A 17833-nucleotide genomic window follows, 5' to 3' on the forward strand; every position below is an offset into this window, starting at 1 on the left:
ATGCCATAAGACAGGGGAATTTACAATATTAGAGATGATCACACAGTAGGTGTGCAGCTTCCTTTTGGTTGAGCACTTGGCTGTGTTTACTTGAGATTAGATGAGGTGTTTGATTAGGTGAGTGAGTGTGTGTGTGTGTGTGTGTGTGTCATCGTGGGTTATTTCTATATTCAGGGAAACAGCAGTACTTCCTTCTTTGTTCTTTCCTGAAAAGGAAGAGTGTTGTGTGTTTTCACACCGCCCTCCCCTTCCTCATCCTCACCCTCCCCCTCTTCCTCGTCTCATGGTAATGAAACCTTACTGTACTGCAGGCTTTCGAGTCTCTGATCCGGCCATGTTTGCTTATGTTTCATTAACGTTGTAAAAGTGTTTTCTGAACATGATGCAGAAACACGGAACCTTTCTTTCAGGGCGGCTGGATGACTTATCCAGCCAAGGCTCTGCTCCAGTGTGTGGATGGGCCCCATGGTCTGGTATCTGTTAAGGCTCTGCTCCAGTGTGTGGATGGGCCCCATGGTCTGGTATCTGTTAAGGCTCTGCTCCAGTGTGTGGATGGGCCCCATGGTCTGGTATCTGTTAAGGCTCTGCTCCAGTGTGTGGATGGGCCCCATGGTCTGGTATCTGTTAAGGCTCTGCTCCAGTGTGTAGATGGGCCCCATGGTCTGGTATCTGTTAAGGCTCTGCTCCAGTGTGTGGATGGGCCCAATGGTCTGGTATCTGATAAGGCTCTGCTCCAGTGTGTGGATGGGCCCAATGGTCTGGTATCTGATAAGGTTCTATTCCAGTGTGTGGATGGGCCCCATGGTCTGGTATCTGTTAAGGTTCTGTTCCAGTGTGTGGATGGGCCCCATGGTCTGGTATCTGCTAAGGCTCTGTTCCAGTGTGTGGATGGGCCCCATGGTCTGGTATCTGTTAAGGCTCTGTTCCAGTGTGTGGATGGGCCCCATGGTCTGGTGTCTGTTAAGGCTCTGCTCCAGTGTGTAGATGGGCCCCATGGTCTGGTATCTGTTAAGGCTCTGTTCAAGAGTGTGGATGGGCCCCATGGTCTGGTATCTGTTAAGGCTCTGTTCCAGTGTGTGGATGTGCCCCATGGTCTGGTATCTGTTAAGGCTCTGTTCCAGTGTGTGGATGGACCCCATGGCCTGGTACCTGTTAAGGCTCTGTTCCAGTGTGTGGGTGGGCCCCATGGTCTGGTATCTGTTAAGGCTCTGTTCCAGTGTGTGGATGGACCCCATGGCCTGGTACCTGTTAAGGCTCTGTTCCAGTGTGTGGGTGGGCCCCATGGTCTGGTATCTGTTAAGGCTCTGTTCCAGTGGGTGGATGGGCCCCATGGTCTGGTATCTGTCAAGGCCCTGTTCCAGTGTGTGAATCTGGTATTTAATTTTTTGTTGTTTGTTTTAAAATGTTCTGAGGCATGTATGTGTCTTTCATCTCTGGCTTGTTTCTCAAGCTGAAACTACAAGCAAACATGCCAACTGGAATACAGAAAAAAGGGAGAAAAGAATGCATTATGGGAAATCACCAGAAAATATATACAATATATTAGTCATAAAACCATCAGGAAGTATTTCATATATATCAGTGATGGCTCATGAGCTTGACATAGCAGAGGCAGAAACTTTTAACTCAAAATGTTTCTCAATCTGTTACCATTTGATTTGCTTGGTTAACAAATCAGGCAATTTGGTCTCTGATTTCTAATGTGTGCCAGTCAGTTCTAATAATCATATATTCTCTCTTTATAATGAAATTGTGCATTTTCCCCTTGTTAGAATGGTTAGATTAATTAATCTGCTCAAATTCTGTAGTTTACAATCCCATTTACATTTTTAAGGAGTAGTTTCATTTCACTCAATCCTCAATGCTTTTTCTATATGCATTTTTCAGTATAATTGACCTCAGCAACCCATACAAAGTGCAGATATAAAACAATATCCATCCACATGTTGTAGTTCATGCATAGAAACAAAAATCATGAATAGTGGTTTCTTGTAAGACGTTACGAGTTAATAGTGATGTGTACAGACAAACGCTCATAGAATGCTTAGAGCGCAAAAAAGTGTCATGTGATCTGCGCGTGTTTCTGCTGACGGCTGCGAGCCCGTCTCCTCCTTCGGCCAATAGAAAGAGCGCTGTTCGTTTCCTCTTTGGCCCCGTGCACCGAAGAGGCGAGACTGATGATTAATGACTTAACGGCTTTCTCCCCGCTTCTGAAACTATGTCGAAGGTGGTGATGATCTTCGGGAATTTCACGCTGCCCTTTGTTTCAGCCGGCGGGGTTGTTTTTATTTACGGCATTTTCCCGGCTTCAGAATAAAAGGGGCGGAGTCCTTTTAACTGCTGCGGAAGAAACGGGGTGGAGTCACTGTTGTTGTGCTGTTTCACGTTAGCATTACAGTACTGTAGGTTTTACACTGTGCAGTAACGTAATATTTGCAATGATCAACGATACGTTTTTTTTAAATCAAAATGTACAAACAAAGTACGCTGGGTTTTAACGCAGTTCAGTTTAAATTTAGTCCAACAGGGATCACACGTCAACTGTAAGTGTAAGACGGACTCTGTGAGAGTTGATTTAATACGGGTTACACGGTATCGTGTTTTATCAATACGGTTCCCACGGTCCTCGGAAATTCCACCGTCCTCTCCCGCTTTTCCCCCTCTCTCTCGCGGCTCTTTACCTGCCCTGCTCACAAACCACTTCCCACAACTTCCTGTTCTGCAGCCGCCTTGAGGAAGTCCGTTCAGGACTATTTGGTCGCGCGCTCCAGTGCCATCTCTGGAAATAACGCACTTTAGCACTTAGAATTCCACTTGGGCGTGTGTCCTCCCGTGACAGCACTGATTGATGACTTCACTTAACCGTTCATTAGAATGGACAGCCAGAAACCACGCCTCCAAAAATCATCCTATGTGTCCAAATTGCAGTCCCATTTTATTGCGTGTCAGGTTATCTTTTCATCCAATTTTAACAATTAGAATAGAACTTTATTTTACCCGGAGCAACTTTGGTTGTGGTATCAGTTATGTAATGTACAATAGAAACAGTAGAAAGGCAGATCAAATTTTGTGACACACACAACACAACTGATAAAAACGTGACAGCAGACAGCATATTAAACATGACAGCGTAAGAATCCCCAGCAGACACAGAAACAAAATAAATGCATTTTCTGAATAAATTTCACCTGCTTTATGATTAAGATCAGTGGTGGTTGATGATGATGATGATTATGATGATGAGGCGGTAACAGTTTAAATATCTGACATCATCATAAGGATTCATCTGTGTCATGTGTTACTTTGACAGATGTTTCAGTAAAATATGACTGAATAAAGAACATTTTATTTAAAATAACAGCATGCCATTTATTTGATTACTTCCCTCTTAAGCGTCACTGCTTAAGGACAGCTAATCCAGTGATTTACTGGGGTGAATCAGAGCCGCTTAACTGCGTCAATTATACGTGTGTGGAAATGTAAACAATGGCTTTATGCTTTAATTTCCGCAACATTTAATCATCTGGTCTAATAATATGCCCTCACTCTTTTGGATGGTATGCTCATTTAGATTTTTATATATTTGATTTTGATTGATGAAAAAAAAAAAAAAACAATTTTTAAACTTTTAACTTTTATTACAAAGAGAGTGAGAACCAGAGACATTTCTGAAATTTGAAGAGTAAAGATCAAGTAAAGATCATTTCCAGTGGTATTAATTCCCGTTGTAGTCCATTGTTTCATGAAGCACACTGAGTGCTGTCAGTGTCACAGCAGTTCCTCAACCTGCTGGACTTTTTGCTGCTTGGGATTTTTTTCCCTGGCACTTCTCTTCGCATATAAGAGGCCAAACTTTCAGTCAAGAACCAAAACCTGAGAGGGAACTCAGTAAACACCAGAATAAAAAGCTCCATGAAGGTAAGCTGTACAGAAATGTGAACATCGCTAACGCGGGTCATCGCTGTTGTTGATAAAGATACAAGCATACAAAATTAGTGCTACATGTTAGTGTTCACAGATATTGTTAAAGTACTGTACCATTTAGGTTAGGTATTAAAGTTTTAAAGTTCCCTGATTCTCAAAAATGCTTCAGGATGTCTGACATGAAACTTTTTCTATTGAAATTGATTAAAAATAACTGGTATTGTTTGAGGAATTTGAATAAACTGTGGTGATCATTTATTTATCAGTTTGCAGTATATGTATTCTTTGAGGAGAACTGTATTTATGGGATCGAATTCAACAAAAACAGACATGAAATAGTCAATACCATAATATAACATAAAATCCATTTAATGCCATAAAGTTATATTTATTTTTCTCAAAGTCTTTAATAGAGATGGGGAGAGTAAGTATTCCTCTGTACATTATACTAGTACATTTACCAGAATTATTTTTCATTTCAAAATTACATTTTTGGGAAAGTGGTGCTGAAGAGCAATGTCACAGATTGAAGTGCAAATAACTAGCTTTAATCAAGCGAGAGACAGCCGAAATTAGGCCTGTCTGCGGGGTTTGTTTGAAATCTGAACTTGTTTATTTTTTATTTTTTAATCAGATGAATTTGTGTTTATTCTGCCTCGTCTTCCTCCTCCTCGTCTTCCTCATTCTTCAGTCTGTGACGGGGGCGGGGAGCTACAACTACACGCTTAAACCCAACGGTAAACTGTCTGCCCTGCTTCCGCATCTGTCCGTCTATCCAGTGCGTGTGTTTGCTTTCCTCTGTGGCATTAGGCAGGCCGTGACTGTGAACCTTATTTTTTTCTGAATGCTCCACTGTCCCATAAGGAGGGGTGGGGTGGGGGGGGGGGGTGGTTAGGATGATTCCAAGGGCCCTGACTGACAGGGGCCCTCAAAATCATTATTATTGTTAATAATGTTATTATATTACATTGCATTTATTGGGCAGATGCTTTCATCCAACGCGCCATACATAAAAGAATGCAGGCGCCATTTTAGCATTTCGAATAGGATGGGATTCACAGCCCAATGGATTAGCAGTCCATCACCTTAACCACTCAGCTACCTCATCTTCATGTTAGTTCTTGTTGTTGTTATTATTATTATTATTATTATTATTATTATTATTATTATTATTGTTATTATTATTATTATTATTGTTGTTGTTGTTGTTGTTGTTGGTATCATTATTATTGTTGTTATTATTATAATTATTATTATTATTATATTCATATTATAATTATTTTTGCACGCTGTAGTCCTGGTGGTGGTCCCAGCGATGGGCAGCTCTACTGTCCAGGTGACCCTGCAGTGCGGGGAATCGTACGCGCACGGCGACGTCGTCTGGAGGATCAAAGGCAGGGAGGTTGCCCATGGCAACCAGGTGAACATCATCGTGGAGGAGATGCTGGGCGGGAACTACACCTGCCACGCCCGCTCCGGGGCTCTGCTGAACCACACCCTGGTGCTGGTTCAGGCCGTCCACAAGAGGATCCTGGACAGGTCACCTGACTCAGGTACTCCGAGCAGGAGAGGGATCACACCTGCACCTGCACCTGCACCTGCACCTGCACCTACAGCACAGCCTGAGTCTAAGCTCTGCTTTGCATTCTAAACAACCAGAACAACATGAGCTCTGATTCTGCGTTTGAGTGTACCCTTTTCATTATGACTGTGATTATGATGATGAAAATGACAATGGTAACAATGACAATATTATTATTATTATTATTATTATTTTCATCATCAGGTAGTAGTATCATCATAACAGGCAGTGCACTCGAAGAGTAACTGCCCAGAGATCAGTGTTGTGACTGACCCGAGGTTTGTGTCTGTCTGTCTGTCTGTCTTTGCCCAGAGTACATTCACTGTCTATCGAAAAACTACAGCGGAGTGTTTCAGTGCTCCTGGACGTGGAGCCGGACCAGGAAGGGAGACCTGCTGCTGGTGACTGCGGCTCGGTAGGGGAACGCTGCTAAAGCTAGCCGCTGTACATCGGCACCGTGGCCCAAATCGCTGCCGTAAAACGCCTGTTACTGACGGGGCCGTTAGCTGAATCCAGACCGGCGCAGCTTCATGGAAATATTATTTCTAAAAACATTCTGGGTTTTACAGCAGTTTTCCTCAGTCCTCCAGCCCAAACCAGCTCAAGCTGGTCAAAATCTTTTAGCCGGGCAACCAGCTGTTCACCAGCTGACCAGCCTACAGTCAGCTAGCCCACCAGTTTGGCCCGCTTAACCAGTATCGACTAATTTTGTCCTGCTACAGACCGGTTCTGACCAGCTAGAAGTGTTGAAAACACATCTTAAACCAGCTTAGAATCCCAGCTGGTCTTAGCTGGAACTTTCAGCAGGGTACTGAATAAACCAAGAATCCTAAATAACAGTAATTGTCAAAAACAGCGGCAATGTTTTTGTGTTACTGATAAATAAGAACATCTACAGTTTGTGTAGCCGCCTTGTTACAGATTCAGAAGGCAATACACAAATGTAACAACATAACTACAGTGTGGCAATACATTACTGCTAACCACGTTCAGTTATGAAGTATCCAGATTGGGGGTTTATGTTTGTAATTTGAAAAAGTCTAGTCTTTAACTCCAAGCCCAAACAAAACACTATTGTTATTGCACAAGTGGACTAAGGACGGTGGCAGTTTCATTTAAAGTGAAACTGCTTAGTTGTTTTTGTGCAGATTGGTGAAACTCTATGAGACTGAAAGGTTGAGGTTTTGTGCAGATTGGTGAAACTCCACAGGACTGAGAGATTGATTTGTTCCCATTGACAGCTCCACAGCAGAGATCACCTGCTCTCTGGATCCAAGCGGACATTCCATCACCTGCCGCGACCCCGCCCACTGCCCGTACAGCGAAGAGATCGAACGCATCAAACTGGCGGTGTACGTTAAGAACGAGTTCCGCATGGAGAAGTACACCCAGGCTTTCTACATAGCAGAGATAGGTGAGGGAACGAACGCCGCGGACGACATTCATACATACTGAATATTCTGAATATGACACGATTTCATTTGTAATAATACCAGGACATAGATCTCGTCTCAGCTTGGGGGGGACAGCAAACGGGATGCTGATGTCACAATCACTACTGCTAGTTGAAAGCCATGGAGTTCTAGAACTCTGACTTGAAATTTTGAAAAAGGAAATCCAAAAAAACCTGCTCTCTAAATGATTAAAAGAATCTCTTAAACACCCCCAGGAGCTGCACGGGGAAATAAGGAACCCTCGCTCTCTGTTTTACTCAGACGGTGTCACGTGATTCGTAATACCGTAAAAGGCTTTCCTTCGTGCTCATGCTGCCCACTTGGATCCCTGAATAAAAGCCTGCAGCCCTTCGTAAAAATCCAGAAGCATTAGCGAACGAATGCTGCTGTGTGCCTACCGGACGTTCTAAATGCACTGCCTCCATAAACAAACATTCCACACTGCGGCTTCCCCCTGACCAGTCTATGGGGAAACACTCTTCTGGTCACAGAGCCTGAATAATGCCTCTCCCACACGACAGATACCACCAAAATCTGATGAGCTCGGTCTGACGCACACGGGTAGGGGTCAAGGGTCAAGGGTCAAGGCATGAACACTGAGCCTCTTCTCCTGTTTCCCTAGTGAAACCGGACAGGATCACAGTCACTAAAGTGGACAGGAACACCTTTGAGTGGGGGTACCCTGACACCTGGAGCACCCCGGACTCCTACTTCCCGCTCACCTTTCAGGTGAAGGTGATCCCGCGGAAGCAGAGGTGTGACTGCGAGTGCCTGGCGCGGAGGAGCGGGAAGATAGAGGTACGGCCCAGCGGGACCCCTCCCCCACCCCGCCGGGGAATCAGAGGGGCTGGGGGACTCAGAGTGGGGCTGGGGACCTCTCGGGGTGAGGGTGCCGCACGCTAATTTGTTTTTGTTTTTGTTTTTGTGATTTCTCTCGCTCTGTCTGCGCAGCTGCACACCACGCAGAGCCGGCAGTGGCCAGTGAGAGAAGGCTTCCTGTTCTGTGTGCGAGCGCAGGACGCCCTGTGCAACTCCTTCTGGAGCGACTGGAGCCGCGTTGGGTGAGTGAGTGTGTGTGTGTGTGTGTGTGTGAGAGAGAGAGTGTGTGTGTGTGTGTGCAGCTTGTGTTTCTTTATCTAAATGTTTTTAGGAATTGTGTTTTTACAGGAGTAGAGTGTGCATGCTTTGTATTTATGAATAACTCGGCCACTTCCCTTGTGCCTAATGTTTAACGCAAAATCAAATCATTATTTTCAGCAAAAACCTTCCTGCGCATTTCAACAGTACATCAGACGCTGGGACTTCAGCAGCACAAAATAAGAGAAACAGAAAGAAAAACCGAAAACAAAAAGGAAATCATAAGTAAGTGGAATTTTATTATTATTATTATTATTATTATTATTATTATTATTATTATTATTATTATTATTATTATTATTATTATTATTATTATTATTGGGGATAGTAGCGGTAGTAGTATTATTATTTTGTTGTTGCTTTTAATTTGTTGAACTTATTAATAAGAATATTTTATGTAATTTTCTCTCTTTTCTCATTTTTATTTGAAGGAAAAGAAGAAACAGAATATAGAAGAATGAATAGCCAGAGCTGCCTGCACTTATAACAGAGATGATGTGGCCGACTGCCACGCCCAGAGATTTCTAAATTGACAGACGGAATTATTGTTTTTATGAAATATGTTTCATTCATGTCTTTACGTTGCCTTGGTGACATCAGACAGAATTCAAAGTGTGTCACAGATTAGAATCTGCCGCTCAAAATGGTCACTAAAAGGCCCTCAAACTTGCACTGAGAAATAAGCTAAAATAAGATACGTTTTTGATTTAAGTATCTGTACCTCTGTACAGGGGTTTTGTTCCCCTGTTTCAATATTTTAATGTAATAACCATTAAGTTATTAACTTGTCTATTTATTGCTTTTGAATGACGCTGTGAATATTTAAAATATTATGAAAATGTTTAGACTGAATATGCAGAACATTGAAACTTGAAATTGAAACTTTGAAAAGCTTTGGGTTTTAACTTCCTGTTGATGTGCTGCTGTTTTAAATATAATAAATTCTTTAATAACAGCAATCTGATGGTTACTGAGTAATAATTTTTTTCATTTTTTGTGAAGATGTAAAAAATTCACTACATTGAAGGCATAGGTTTCGGGTTCAGGTTCAGGTTTCAGGTTCAGGTTACTTTATTTGTACCCGTAGGTAGATTTGGTTTGCAGTAGAGTCATCCATCTTGACACAATTTAAAAACAACACAGATAGTAGACAAACATAATTAAATAAAATAGATAAAATAAATAAAAGTACTAAATAAAATTCCAATCATTACTAAAACCATTAAAACTAAAGATAAAATAAATAGATAAAATATCAATCTGTGCAATGTTGCTATGACTTGTTCATCTGAGCTGCTGGAACAAAGCTATTAGGTTTCTACAGGTTTAGTCTCTTTTGATATATCTTTCAAAAGTGTCATTCCACTTTTTTCACAGTTTAAAATGAGTGAGTTTGACCCAAATTGAACACAAGGGTCAATAAGCAGTGCCTACTATAGGCCTACTGTTTGTCCATAGTTCAGATCTGCTCACTAAATCACATAAAAATTATGATTAAAAGGGTAAAAGTGAGTTATAACCTTTTTTTTTTTTTTACACATTGCTGTAGACCAGATCTGTTGCAGTCATTCGGTAGAAACTTATGCTGTGGCAGTTTGTTTTCCCATCACTAGAGGGCGCACTAGAGTTTCTACTGTCCAAGCCTGCAGGTGACTGACATATTGTACGAACCATAACGATAGAATATGTCCGGGTGTGTAAGTCAGAATGGGCCCAGCTGTGCGTTTTCCGCTCCACACCTGTTCTTCCGGATGGTTCTGAGAAAGGGTCACATGACCTGCCGAAACTGCACTCGCAGTCAGTGGAAAGCACGGCCGACAGAAGCATTTTCCTCACAGCAAAGCAGCACATGCCTGTGCATCAGGCTGCTGAAGACGTGCACGTGATCTTCCTGGCGTGCGCGGTCCTCCACGTGCTGCCGTATCTGTGCAAGACACACGGCTGCAGAAGAACGTTAATAACAGCCGTGATCACGCAGCGCAGCGTACAGACCTACATGTGTGCGCTCAGCCCAGCGACGCCCTGCAGACCGGCCCCCTGTATGTCTGTGCGCTCAGCCCAGCGACGCTCTGCAGACCGGCCCCCTGCATGTCTGTGTGCTCACCCCCTAAATCCCCCAGGGGCGCGTGCTTTTCGACTGAGGACTCAGCTGTTCGGCTGGAAGGCAAACAGACTCGGGTGCAATGCGTCGTTTCTGAGGCTCTAAGTAGACCCATTTACCTGTCGGCTTTAACACGCTGTATTTATGTTCATCTGCATTCGCTGACAGATTAGAGCTGCCATAGTGCTGAACAATATCCTGTGCTTTCTGATGTGATCTTGCATTTACATGAGATGGCATTCATGTGCCTTACATCTGAATAAATCTGGATTTGCAAGGCTGGATTTAAATCCTGCTCCTTGAGACAGGAGCTGTGAGATGTTTACGGTGTTGGCCCAGATACTACCTAGACACGCTGTGGCACCTGCTTCAGGAGGAGGAGTAGAGGAGGTGCAGCATGCCTGGGGCAGGAGGAGGAGTAGAGGAGGTGCAGCATGCCTGGGGCAGGAGGAGGAGTAGAGGAGGTGCAGCATGCCTGGGGCAGGAGGAGGAGTAGAGGAGGTGCAGCATGCCTGGGGCAGGAGGAGGAGTTGAGGAGGAGCAGAATGTCTGCTGCAGGAGGAGGAGTTGAGGAGGTGCAGCATGCCTGGGGCAGGAGGAGGAGTAGAGGAGGTGCAGCATGCCTGGGGCAGGAGGAGGAGTAGAGGAGGTGCAGCATGCCTGGGGCAGGAGGAGGAGTAGAGGAGGTGCAGCATGCCTGGGGCAGGAGGAGGAGTTGAGGAGGAGCAGAATGTCTGCTGAAGGAGGAGAAGCAGGTGGATGTGTCTGTGTTGTTTGTGTTTATTGCCTGTACTAGTGGCTCTTATTAGAGGGATTCTCTGCTTGCATTTCTCAGCCTGCTTTACTCTGGAATTAGACTCAAACTGAGACTAAGACTGAGACTTGTGGCCATTTCCCCAGTGTTACACCAGCCACCTGAAAGATCACCTATCACCGTGCGGTGGGGAATGTACAGGGAAACTATATCTATAGGGGCTGTGTGAGGGGGTTTTAAATTAACATTCTGGCATTCACCTTACCAGTGCAGATGAACAATACTATACTGGTCTAAACAGTGTCATGCATTGATGACAGTGTACCGGCAGTGTAGTAATGACCAGTGTCATTGTCCACTATTGTCATAGTTTATTTATGAGGTTGAATATTTGGCTGAGGTCTTGGGGATCTTTCATTGCTATTAAATATATTTTACATACGTTGAACAATATTTACTGAGGAATGAATTCTCTACCTCGACTGTGACTGGCAGCTGTGAGATTTGGGCAGATGCAAGTGAGATTAATAACGAAACTTTGCCTTCCAAAAATACAAAATATATATCCTCCTAAGGCAATTCATTTTTGTCTCATGTAGGGGACATGAGTCTTATGTAGTATATTCTACTATGCTGAAATCTACATTACAAGAGACATTCAATAAAAATAAAACAATGTTTGAAGAGTGTGTTTTCTGGAATAGCCAGAGCTGGTGTATGTGACCGAGCAAGCAAACAGAAGTGACACAAACGTCCGACCATATGCATGGAAACTCCTAGAGTGAGCCAAAATGGCGACCGCGCTGGAGCCGTGTGCTGCATGCAGTACTCCAGGGCAGTGAAGTGCATCCTCCTTTAGGCAGACCAGCCACAGAACACTTCCTCATTACTGAGAGTGGCTCTTATGATGACACCATCTCCAGAGGCTCAGTGATGACACCACTTCCCGCTCCTCAACGCCAAAGTTTCAAAACAAGCTAACAGAGAAATATCCCTCAAAAATGTGACTAAAATCATGTGCCAAGTTTAACACCAGTTTATAAAAGTAAGGTAGAGGAAATGCAATGAGGGAGAGTACATCCAGAAATGTTTACAGAATTTTTTAATGTTATCAACAGTGATGGAAAATCCAGGTTTAGAAAGTAAAAATTTTCTCCAGTATTTTGTCCCAATCACCCGGATTTGCTAATTAGAACTAATTAGTGAAATGAGCAGGCTGGGTTTGTGGATGGGAGAAGGACATGGCAGGACTTTTACTTTCTGACCACTGGACTTTCCACCTCTCGTTCTCAAAGCCTCACTTTCCCATTAGGGACGACCCCTCCAGTGCTGCCATTTTCACACCTTCTTTTTGTTTTTGTTATCGGTGTCCCATGTTGGTCAGAACATGTTGAATTCCCACCATAAAGTGGAATGTCCAATGAGCTATTTGCTATTTGCTATTTTAACCGCAACCACGTTCAGGCATAATCCCCACTGCCGATGTGGAAGAGTGCAGATATCTGGGGTTCTCCTCCGAAATGCGCCAGATGGGGGGTGGGGGGCTGGGGGGACGGACCCCTGTCTACCGGCCACAATCAGCAGTGGGGCGGTCCGTATTTGATCTGACACCGTGGGACACAGCCCTGCACCACCGGAAGTCAACGAGCCACCCAGCAACCTAGTTTTCAGGCTTTCCTGTAGTCGCCAACTGATGTTTTAAAAAAACCTGCCACAGGGTGGCGCCAAATCGCAACGTACCGAAGAACGCACGGCTGGTAACCAACAGAACGGATGATTTCATATAGTTTTTCATATTTTCCAGTTTGAATGCCATGATAACCCCCGGAATTCATAGAGTAGCCACGTTGTTTTGGAAATTATGTAATCTTTCAATCACTGAAAAATCAGATTTTTTTGTTTGAATGTTTATTAGAATTCTCCTAATTTTTTTGATTTTCATTAGATTTGTCTGTCCTGCAGGGGGCAATGTTACTAATACTTACTGGGTTCATGGGCATAGGTTACACGAAGGATTTTTTTAATTTAAAAAAAAAAAAATCTCACTATTAACCTGCGCTATGTACAATCTCGAACTGTGACTTTTTTTCTCAATGTAGTTCTTTTTCTCATTTATGTTTCCCTCTCCATTTTGGAATTGTCAAATTGGTGCCAAATGTGAAATAATGTCTGAGATGATTTCATTGACCCTGGACTGCATTTATATAGCGCTTTTTTAACCCTAACTAAAAGGGTCAGTCTAGTGCACGCCTGCTGTTCATCCGAATCATTTAATTTTTAATTTGAACACACATTGATGTGCAAACTGTCCTCGGGCTCACATTAGGAGCTAATACTGCGAAATTTAGTTCTAACGGCTCTCTTGCTTTCTTTAACGGTACAGAAGGACATTAAAATGTATGAGTTTAAGGGACCCGAGCCTTGAGACAGCGTCGAGCGAGTGGAATGCTAATTAGAAAGTGTGCGGAGGTCTAAAGAGCGATGATAAGACTCAAGAGGCTCAGAAGTATAGCCGTGGGCCTGGTTCCGTTCAGTACATCTCACTGAAGACAGTACGCTGTGCTGAGCTAAGAAACTAATCACTAGTTAAATATATGTAATATATTACAGCAGGGCCGTGCACAGACTGTTCCACGTGTGCTGACGGGAAATTCTGAAATATCAGAATGTCTTTGAGAATTCTGAAATTCTCAAAGACATGCATGTTAGGTGCACTCCTGCAGTTGCCCTTGACCAAGGCACTGGCCTCAGAACTGGAGTTGGTCCCCGGGCGCTGCACTGTGGCTGCCCACTGCTCCTAAGTAACTACGATGGGTCAAAATGCAGAGGACAAATTACCCCACGGGGTTCAATAAAGTATGTCTTTATCTGTTAGGAGGGCATACGCCGAAAATTTTCAACCACCGCTCAAACCTTTCAGCCATCCTAAAAGAGATTATATTATAATAAAGAGAATAATTAATAATAAACCGCTGCAGCCAAAGGCAGCACCTTTGCTGTCTTGGGGCAGGAGGCATATGCTTCATGCTTAATTATCTGTCACTCGATGACGCCTGATAATCTGATTTCTCTCACCTTCATGAAAATTAGACCATACGAAAAAGGTGTCGGTACGTCTGATGTGCATATGTGGGATTGTAAGGCATTCGTCACGGGTTCGTCAATCACCAAATCTGAGCGCAGTACAACACAACATTTACGGGATATTCTGGAATATTCGTTCCCACCAAATCCGTGTAATCTGACTGACTTCCATATTTATTACATTCTTTAACACACTACAGGTACTACCGGAGAGGCAGTGAAATATTATTCAGAAGTGTCAATTTTTGTGGGCACAGAATACATTAAATAGAACATATTTGGGTCCTTTTCAGTCGAAGCCAGTGTTTGCATACCAACACATCCCCAAAGAGCAAGGAATATTTTCTATGATGTATGGGAGATTAACCTGTTAAAACTTAATGTTCACTACAGGTAATTTGTGTAAAAACAAATTATATATAATAAGTAATAGAGCATATGCATATTAACAGAAATGTAAGCGAGTCATAACACGTCGTCATTTATTCTGTGGGTGAAGGAGAGTTGCTATGATCTGCGGTCAATCGCGCGTCTGCTGTAATCCGCTCACACACACACACAAACACGCGCGCACACACACACATGCTCAGTGCAGTCCCGAGAGCGGCGTCCGTAATGGCTGCTCGACTCTCACTCTCCTCGGCGGAAACTGAATCACTGTCCAGACCCAAAATTCGGGTTCGCCTGAATTAAAATGGTTGATTACCGACCGGACAAGCTCGGAGAAAGCAAAATAAACGGAGTGAAGTGAGTCTTAACCAAGCAGGTATGTGTATTTTTTCCTCGATATAGCACGATGGTGTAGCATCGGCAACAAGCCTATCCTTTTCCAGCATCGGCATCGTTTTGTCTGATTGCACGCTCTCTTTCTCGGCTGGCACAGGGACAAGAACGCGTAGCGTTAGCGCTTGGTTACCGCAGTTCAATTCGGCATCTTTTGGGGGGAAATAAAGTAACTTATGAGTCAGTTTGTTGTTTTGTTTCTAGTTTCGGATTTGATTTGTTCGTCGTCTTCTTAGCCTCTGCTAGCTACAAGTGCTGCACCGTTACACTGGCTAGTTTTCAAGCCACCTGATCCAGGGATTGGCGAGTATCTGCCCACTAACCTGTGTTGCGATCAGTTTGCTGCATGTAGCGCAGATCATGATGTTAATCTATCTGTTCGTGGGCTGTTTTCTGTTCCGCTTGCTAGCTAATGTAGACCTTTACTTATACCTTTATGTTTATATAACGACCGCTTGTTTACGTGTTTGTCGGTTGCAGGTTGCAGTCTTATGACCGGTTGCACATTTCTGTTCATGGTGAAGATTGTAAATTGATTGAATGAATGATGGGTGTGTGTAGCTGGCTAGCATTCGCTATCAAACTAGTTAACTGACCCTGCTAACTAGGCGGAGCATGTTTTATTTTCTCTTTTCCCCAATACATCACAGAGCTGTGGTAAAGCTTTGTAAGCCCTTGGGCAAAGCAGTGTTTAAAGTAGCTAGCTCTGTCAGCTAACGCTAGCCGCTGACCAGCTCAGGTTAACGCTGGCGCAATGCATTTTCAATTAGCGCGGGGTTACTACCGGTCACCGCGTGCTGTGCTTAATAAAGCCAAACGCAAAGATTTAACTTCACTAATCGCTAAAGAGCCCGACAACACGGAGTACGGGCTGTTGTGTGTGACATGATATGATAGTTTGCAAAGCATCAATGTTTGCTTTCTTTTGTTTGTTTGTTTTATCACCTGCAATTGTTGCGCCGATGCCGAAGGCCCTGATATCCTTCTTTCAGTAATAAATAGCAAACAGGTTAATGGTAACATCTCCTAGTTAGTCATGTTGTTTACCAAACTACAGATATGTGTAATTTGGTTGAAATGTATTTCACTTTATCTTTCGTTAGAAGCAGTTGCCCGCCTGCCCGATTCTGCGCGGCCCAGCCTGTTTAACAGCGATGCGCTCGTGCCTGTGTGGGGTCAGAGAGTTGAAGTGTATGTTAAATTGACCTGAATACCTTTTTGTTAATGGAGCTGTAACTCCAGATTAATGCTGACTGTTGAGTTTGCTCTATCACTGCGTAAAGAGAGTTTCCATCCACGTACAGAGTAACCAGCTGCTTAGGCGAGCAACAAGTTCTGCCACGACTTCTGATAAGTGTGTGTGCTTTGGGTTGTGGGGGGATAAAATGTACAATTTATTGTAAGTGTCGGTTATTATGTTTTATTCTTTCAAAGCATCATGTCAACATTTCAACTTGATGTCAACTTTGTGGTCAGTGATGTAAGCTTCACAGTGCAGTGTTATTTCGCGTGTGGAAAAACAACGCTATCTGAGTTCCATTAGCTGTAAACAGTGGTATTGGGGAAGAGCGAGAGAATCGGTAGATTTCCACTGACAACTAGCCTAGTTCGAGATTTAGCCCTGCTGAAAGAGCCTAGATTCGTGGCTTGAGGATTCCCGTTTGATTTGAGTGAGATTCCGCCGTGTCCGTACGTGTTCCTGCTTTCAATGTAAACACTGCCCTTGTCCTCAAATGGGATACGAGCCTCATTAATTCACTGCTCGCGGAGAGCAGAGAATTTAGCGGCCGCTGTCAGATGAACACTTGGCTTGGTTTCTTGTTACATACCACCTGACCAAGCTCACTGACCAGGTGATAGCCTCTGAATTGCAAATAAGAGCATTTATTCCACTATCTGTCGCCTCTATTTGGGTTTAGATCTGTCTCCGCTATTCAGCGGCGGAGAAATTAAACCGCTAATAGGCTAACAGCCGTTTTTCCATTAGCGGTACATTTTGAATTCTCGCGGATCTGGGGGTGATTGTGTGCGCGGCGCGTGATTGGGATCCTCTGCCTGCCTGCCCGCAGCAGCCCGTTGCCATGGCGCTGAAGGAGAGGGTGGAGGCGGTGCTGAACGTGGGGCTGCGCGTGCCCAGCATCATGCTGCTGGACGTGCTGTACCGCTGGGACGTCAGCTCCTTCTTCCAGAAGATCCAGCGTAGCAGCCTCAGCAACAACCCCCTCTTCCAGTACAAGTACCTGGCCCTCTACCTGCACTACGTGGGTGAGTACACCTCTTCCTGCTCTGTACCTCACCTATACCTGCCTTACACCTCCTCCCTACCTGCACTATGTGGGTGAGTACACCTATACCTGCACTATGTGGGTCAGCACACCAATACCTGCCCTCTACCTGCACTCTGTGGGTGAGTACACCTATACCTGCACCCTGTGGGTGAGTACACCTTCTGTACCTGCCCTATACCTCACCTATACCTGTCCTCCACCTACACTACACTCACGCTTAGAGCTGCTGGGGGGGGAGGGTTGGTGGGTGGGTTTAGAACACGACTCACAGCCAGAGAACCTGCAGCAGCCACAGATACTTGAGTGAGACGCAGGCTATAACTGTGTGTGTGCGTGTGTGTGCGCGCGTGCGTGCGTGTGTGTGTGCACGTGCGTGCGTGCGAATGCATGAGTCTGCGTGCACGAGTGCATGTGTGTGTGTGCACGTGCGTGCGTGCGTGCATGCGTGCGAATGTATGAGTCTGCGTGCACGAGTGCATGTGTGTGTGTGCACACCCCACACTTCCTCTTCCTCACTTTGGTGGCAGCGAGAGGACAGGAGAGGAAGTAGTCATCGCTGCCGCTGTGTGATGAGAGAGAGAAGCTCCTGTGTGTGTTTTTGCCTCTTGAAAAACCGCATTATTAAAAAGGATTCTGAAACCCAGGGCCGTCGGCTGCTCGAACACAGAAGACATCGGCCATCTGTGTTTGGCCCTTAGGGCCCCTACTCATCCTTTTTAAAGAGGC

The 17833-nt window shown here is 44.3% G+C and overlaps 2 protein-coding genes across 4 annotated transcripts in view; both read left to right on the plus strand.

Moving 5' to 3' along the window:
* Positions 1-1372: 1372 nt before the first annotated feature.
* On the plus strand, positions 1373-9052 carry il12ba (interleukin 12Ba). 2 transcript variants are annotated; one of them, XM_035408375.1, is made up of 9 exons: positions 1373-3918; positions 4559-4661; positions 5220-5477; positions 5819-5921; positions 6748-6920; positions 7583-7758; positions 7912-8021; positions 8218-8322; positions 8529-9052. In XM_035408375.1, exons 1-9 carry the CDS (start codon positions 3913-3915, stop codon positions 8548-8550), a joined length of 1056 nt encoding a protein of 351 aa, XP_035264266.1. In that variant the 5' UTR covers positions 1373-3912; the 3' UTR covers positions 8551-9052. The 2 variants fall into 2 exon arrangements, with proteins under 2 accessions (XP_035264266.1, XP_035264267.1); XM_035408376.1 differs by having other exon boundaries at positions 1374-3918; positions 4616-4661.
* A 5509-nt stretch (positions 9053-14561) lies between these two features.
* LOC118222233 (RING finger protein 145-like) overlaps positions 14562-17833 on the plus strand; it is a 13751-nt gene continuing 10479 nt past the window's right edge. The window contains exons 1-2 of one of the 2 annotated variants that reach the window (XM_035407648.1): positions 14562-14802; positions 16892-17084. In XM_035407648.1, the coding sequence (XP_035263539.1) occupies positions 16901-17084 (184 nt within the window). In that variant the 5' untranslated portion in view covers positions 14562-14802; positions 16892-16900. Of the gene's footprint in view, positions 14803-16888; positions 17085-17833 lie in introns of both variants that reach the window. The other variant, XM_035407647.1, reaches the window with a different exon arrangement.

Source organism: Anguilla anguilla, chromosome 3 (genome assembly GCF_013347855.1).
Source record: "Anguilla anguilla isolate fAngAng1 chromosome 3, fAngAng1.pri, whole genome shotgun sequence".
Taxonomy (NCBI): domain Eukaryota; kingdom Metazoa; phylum Chordata; class Actinopteri; order Anguilliformes; family Anguillidae; genus Anguilla; species Anguilla anguilla.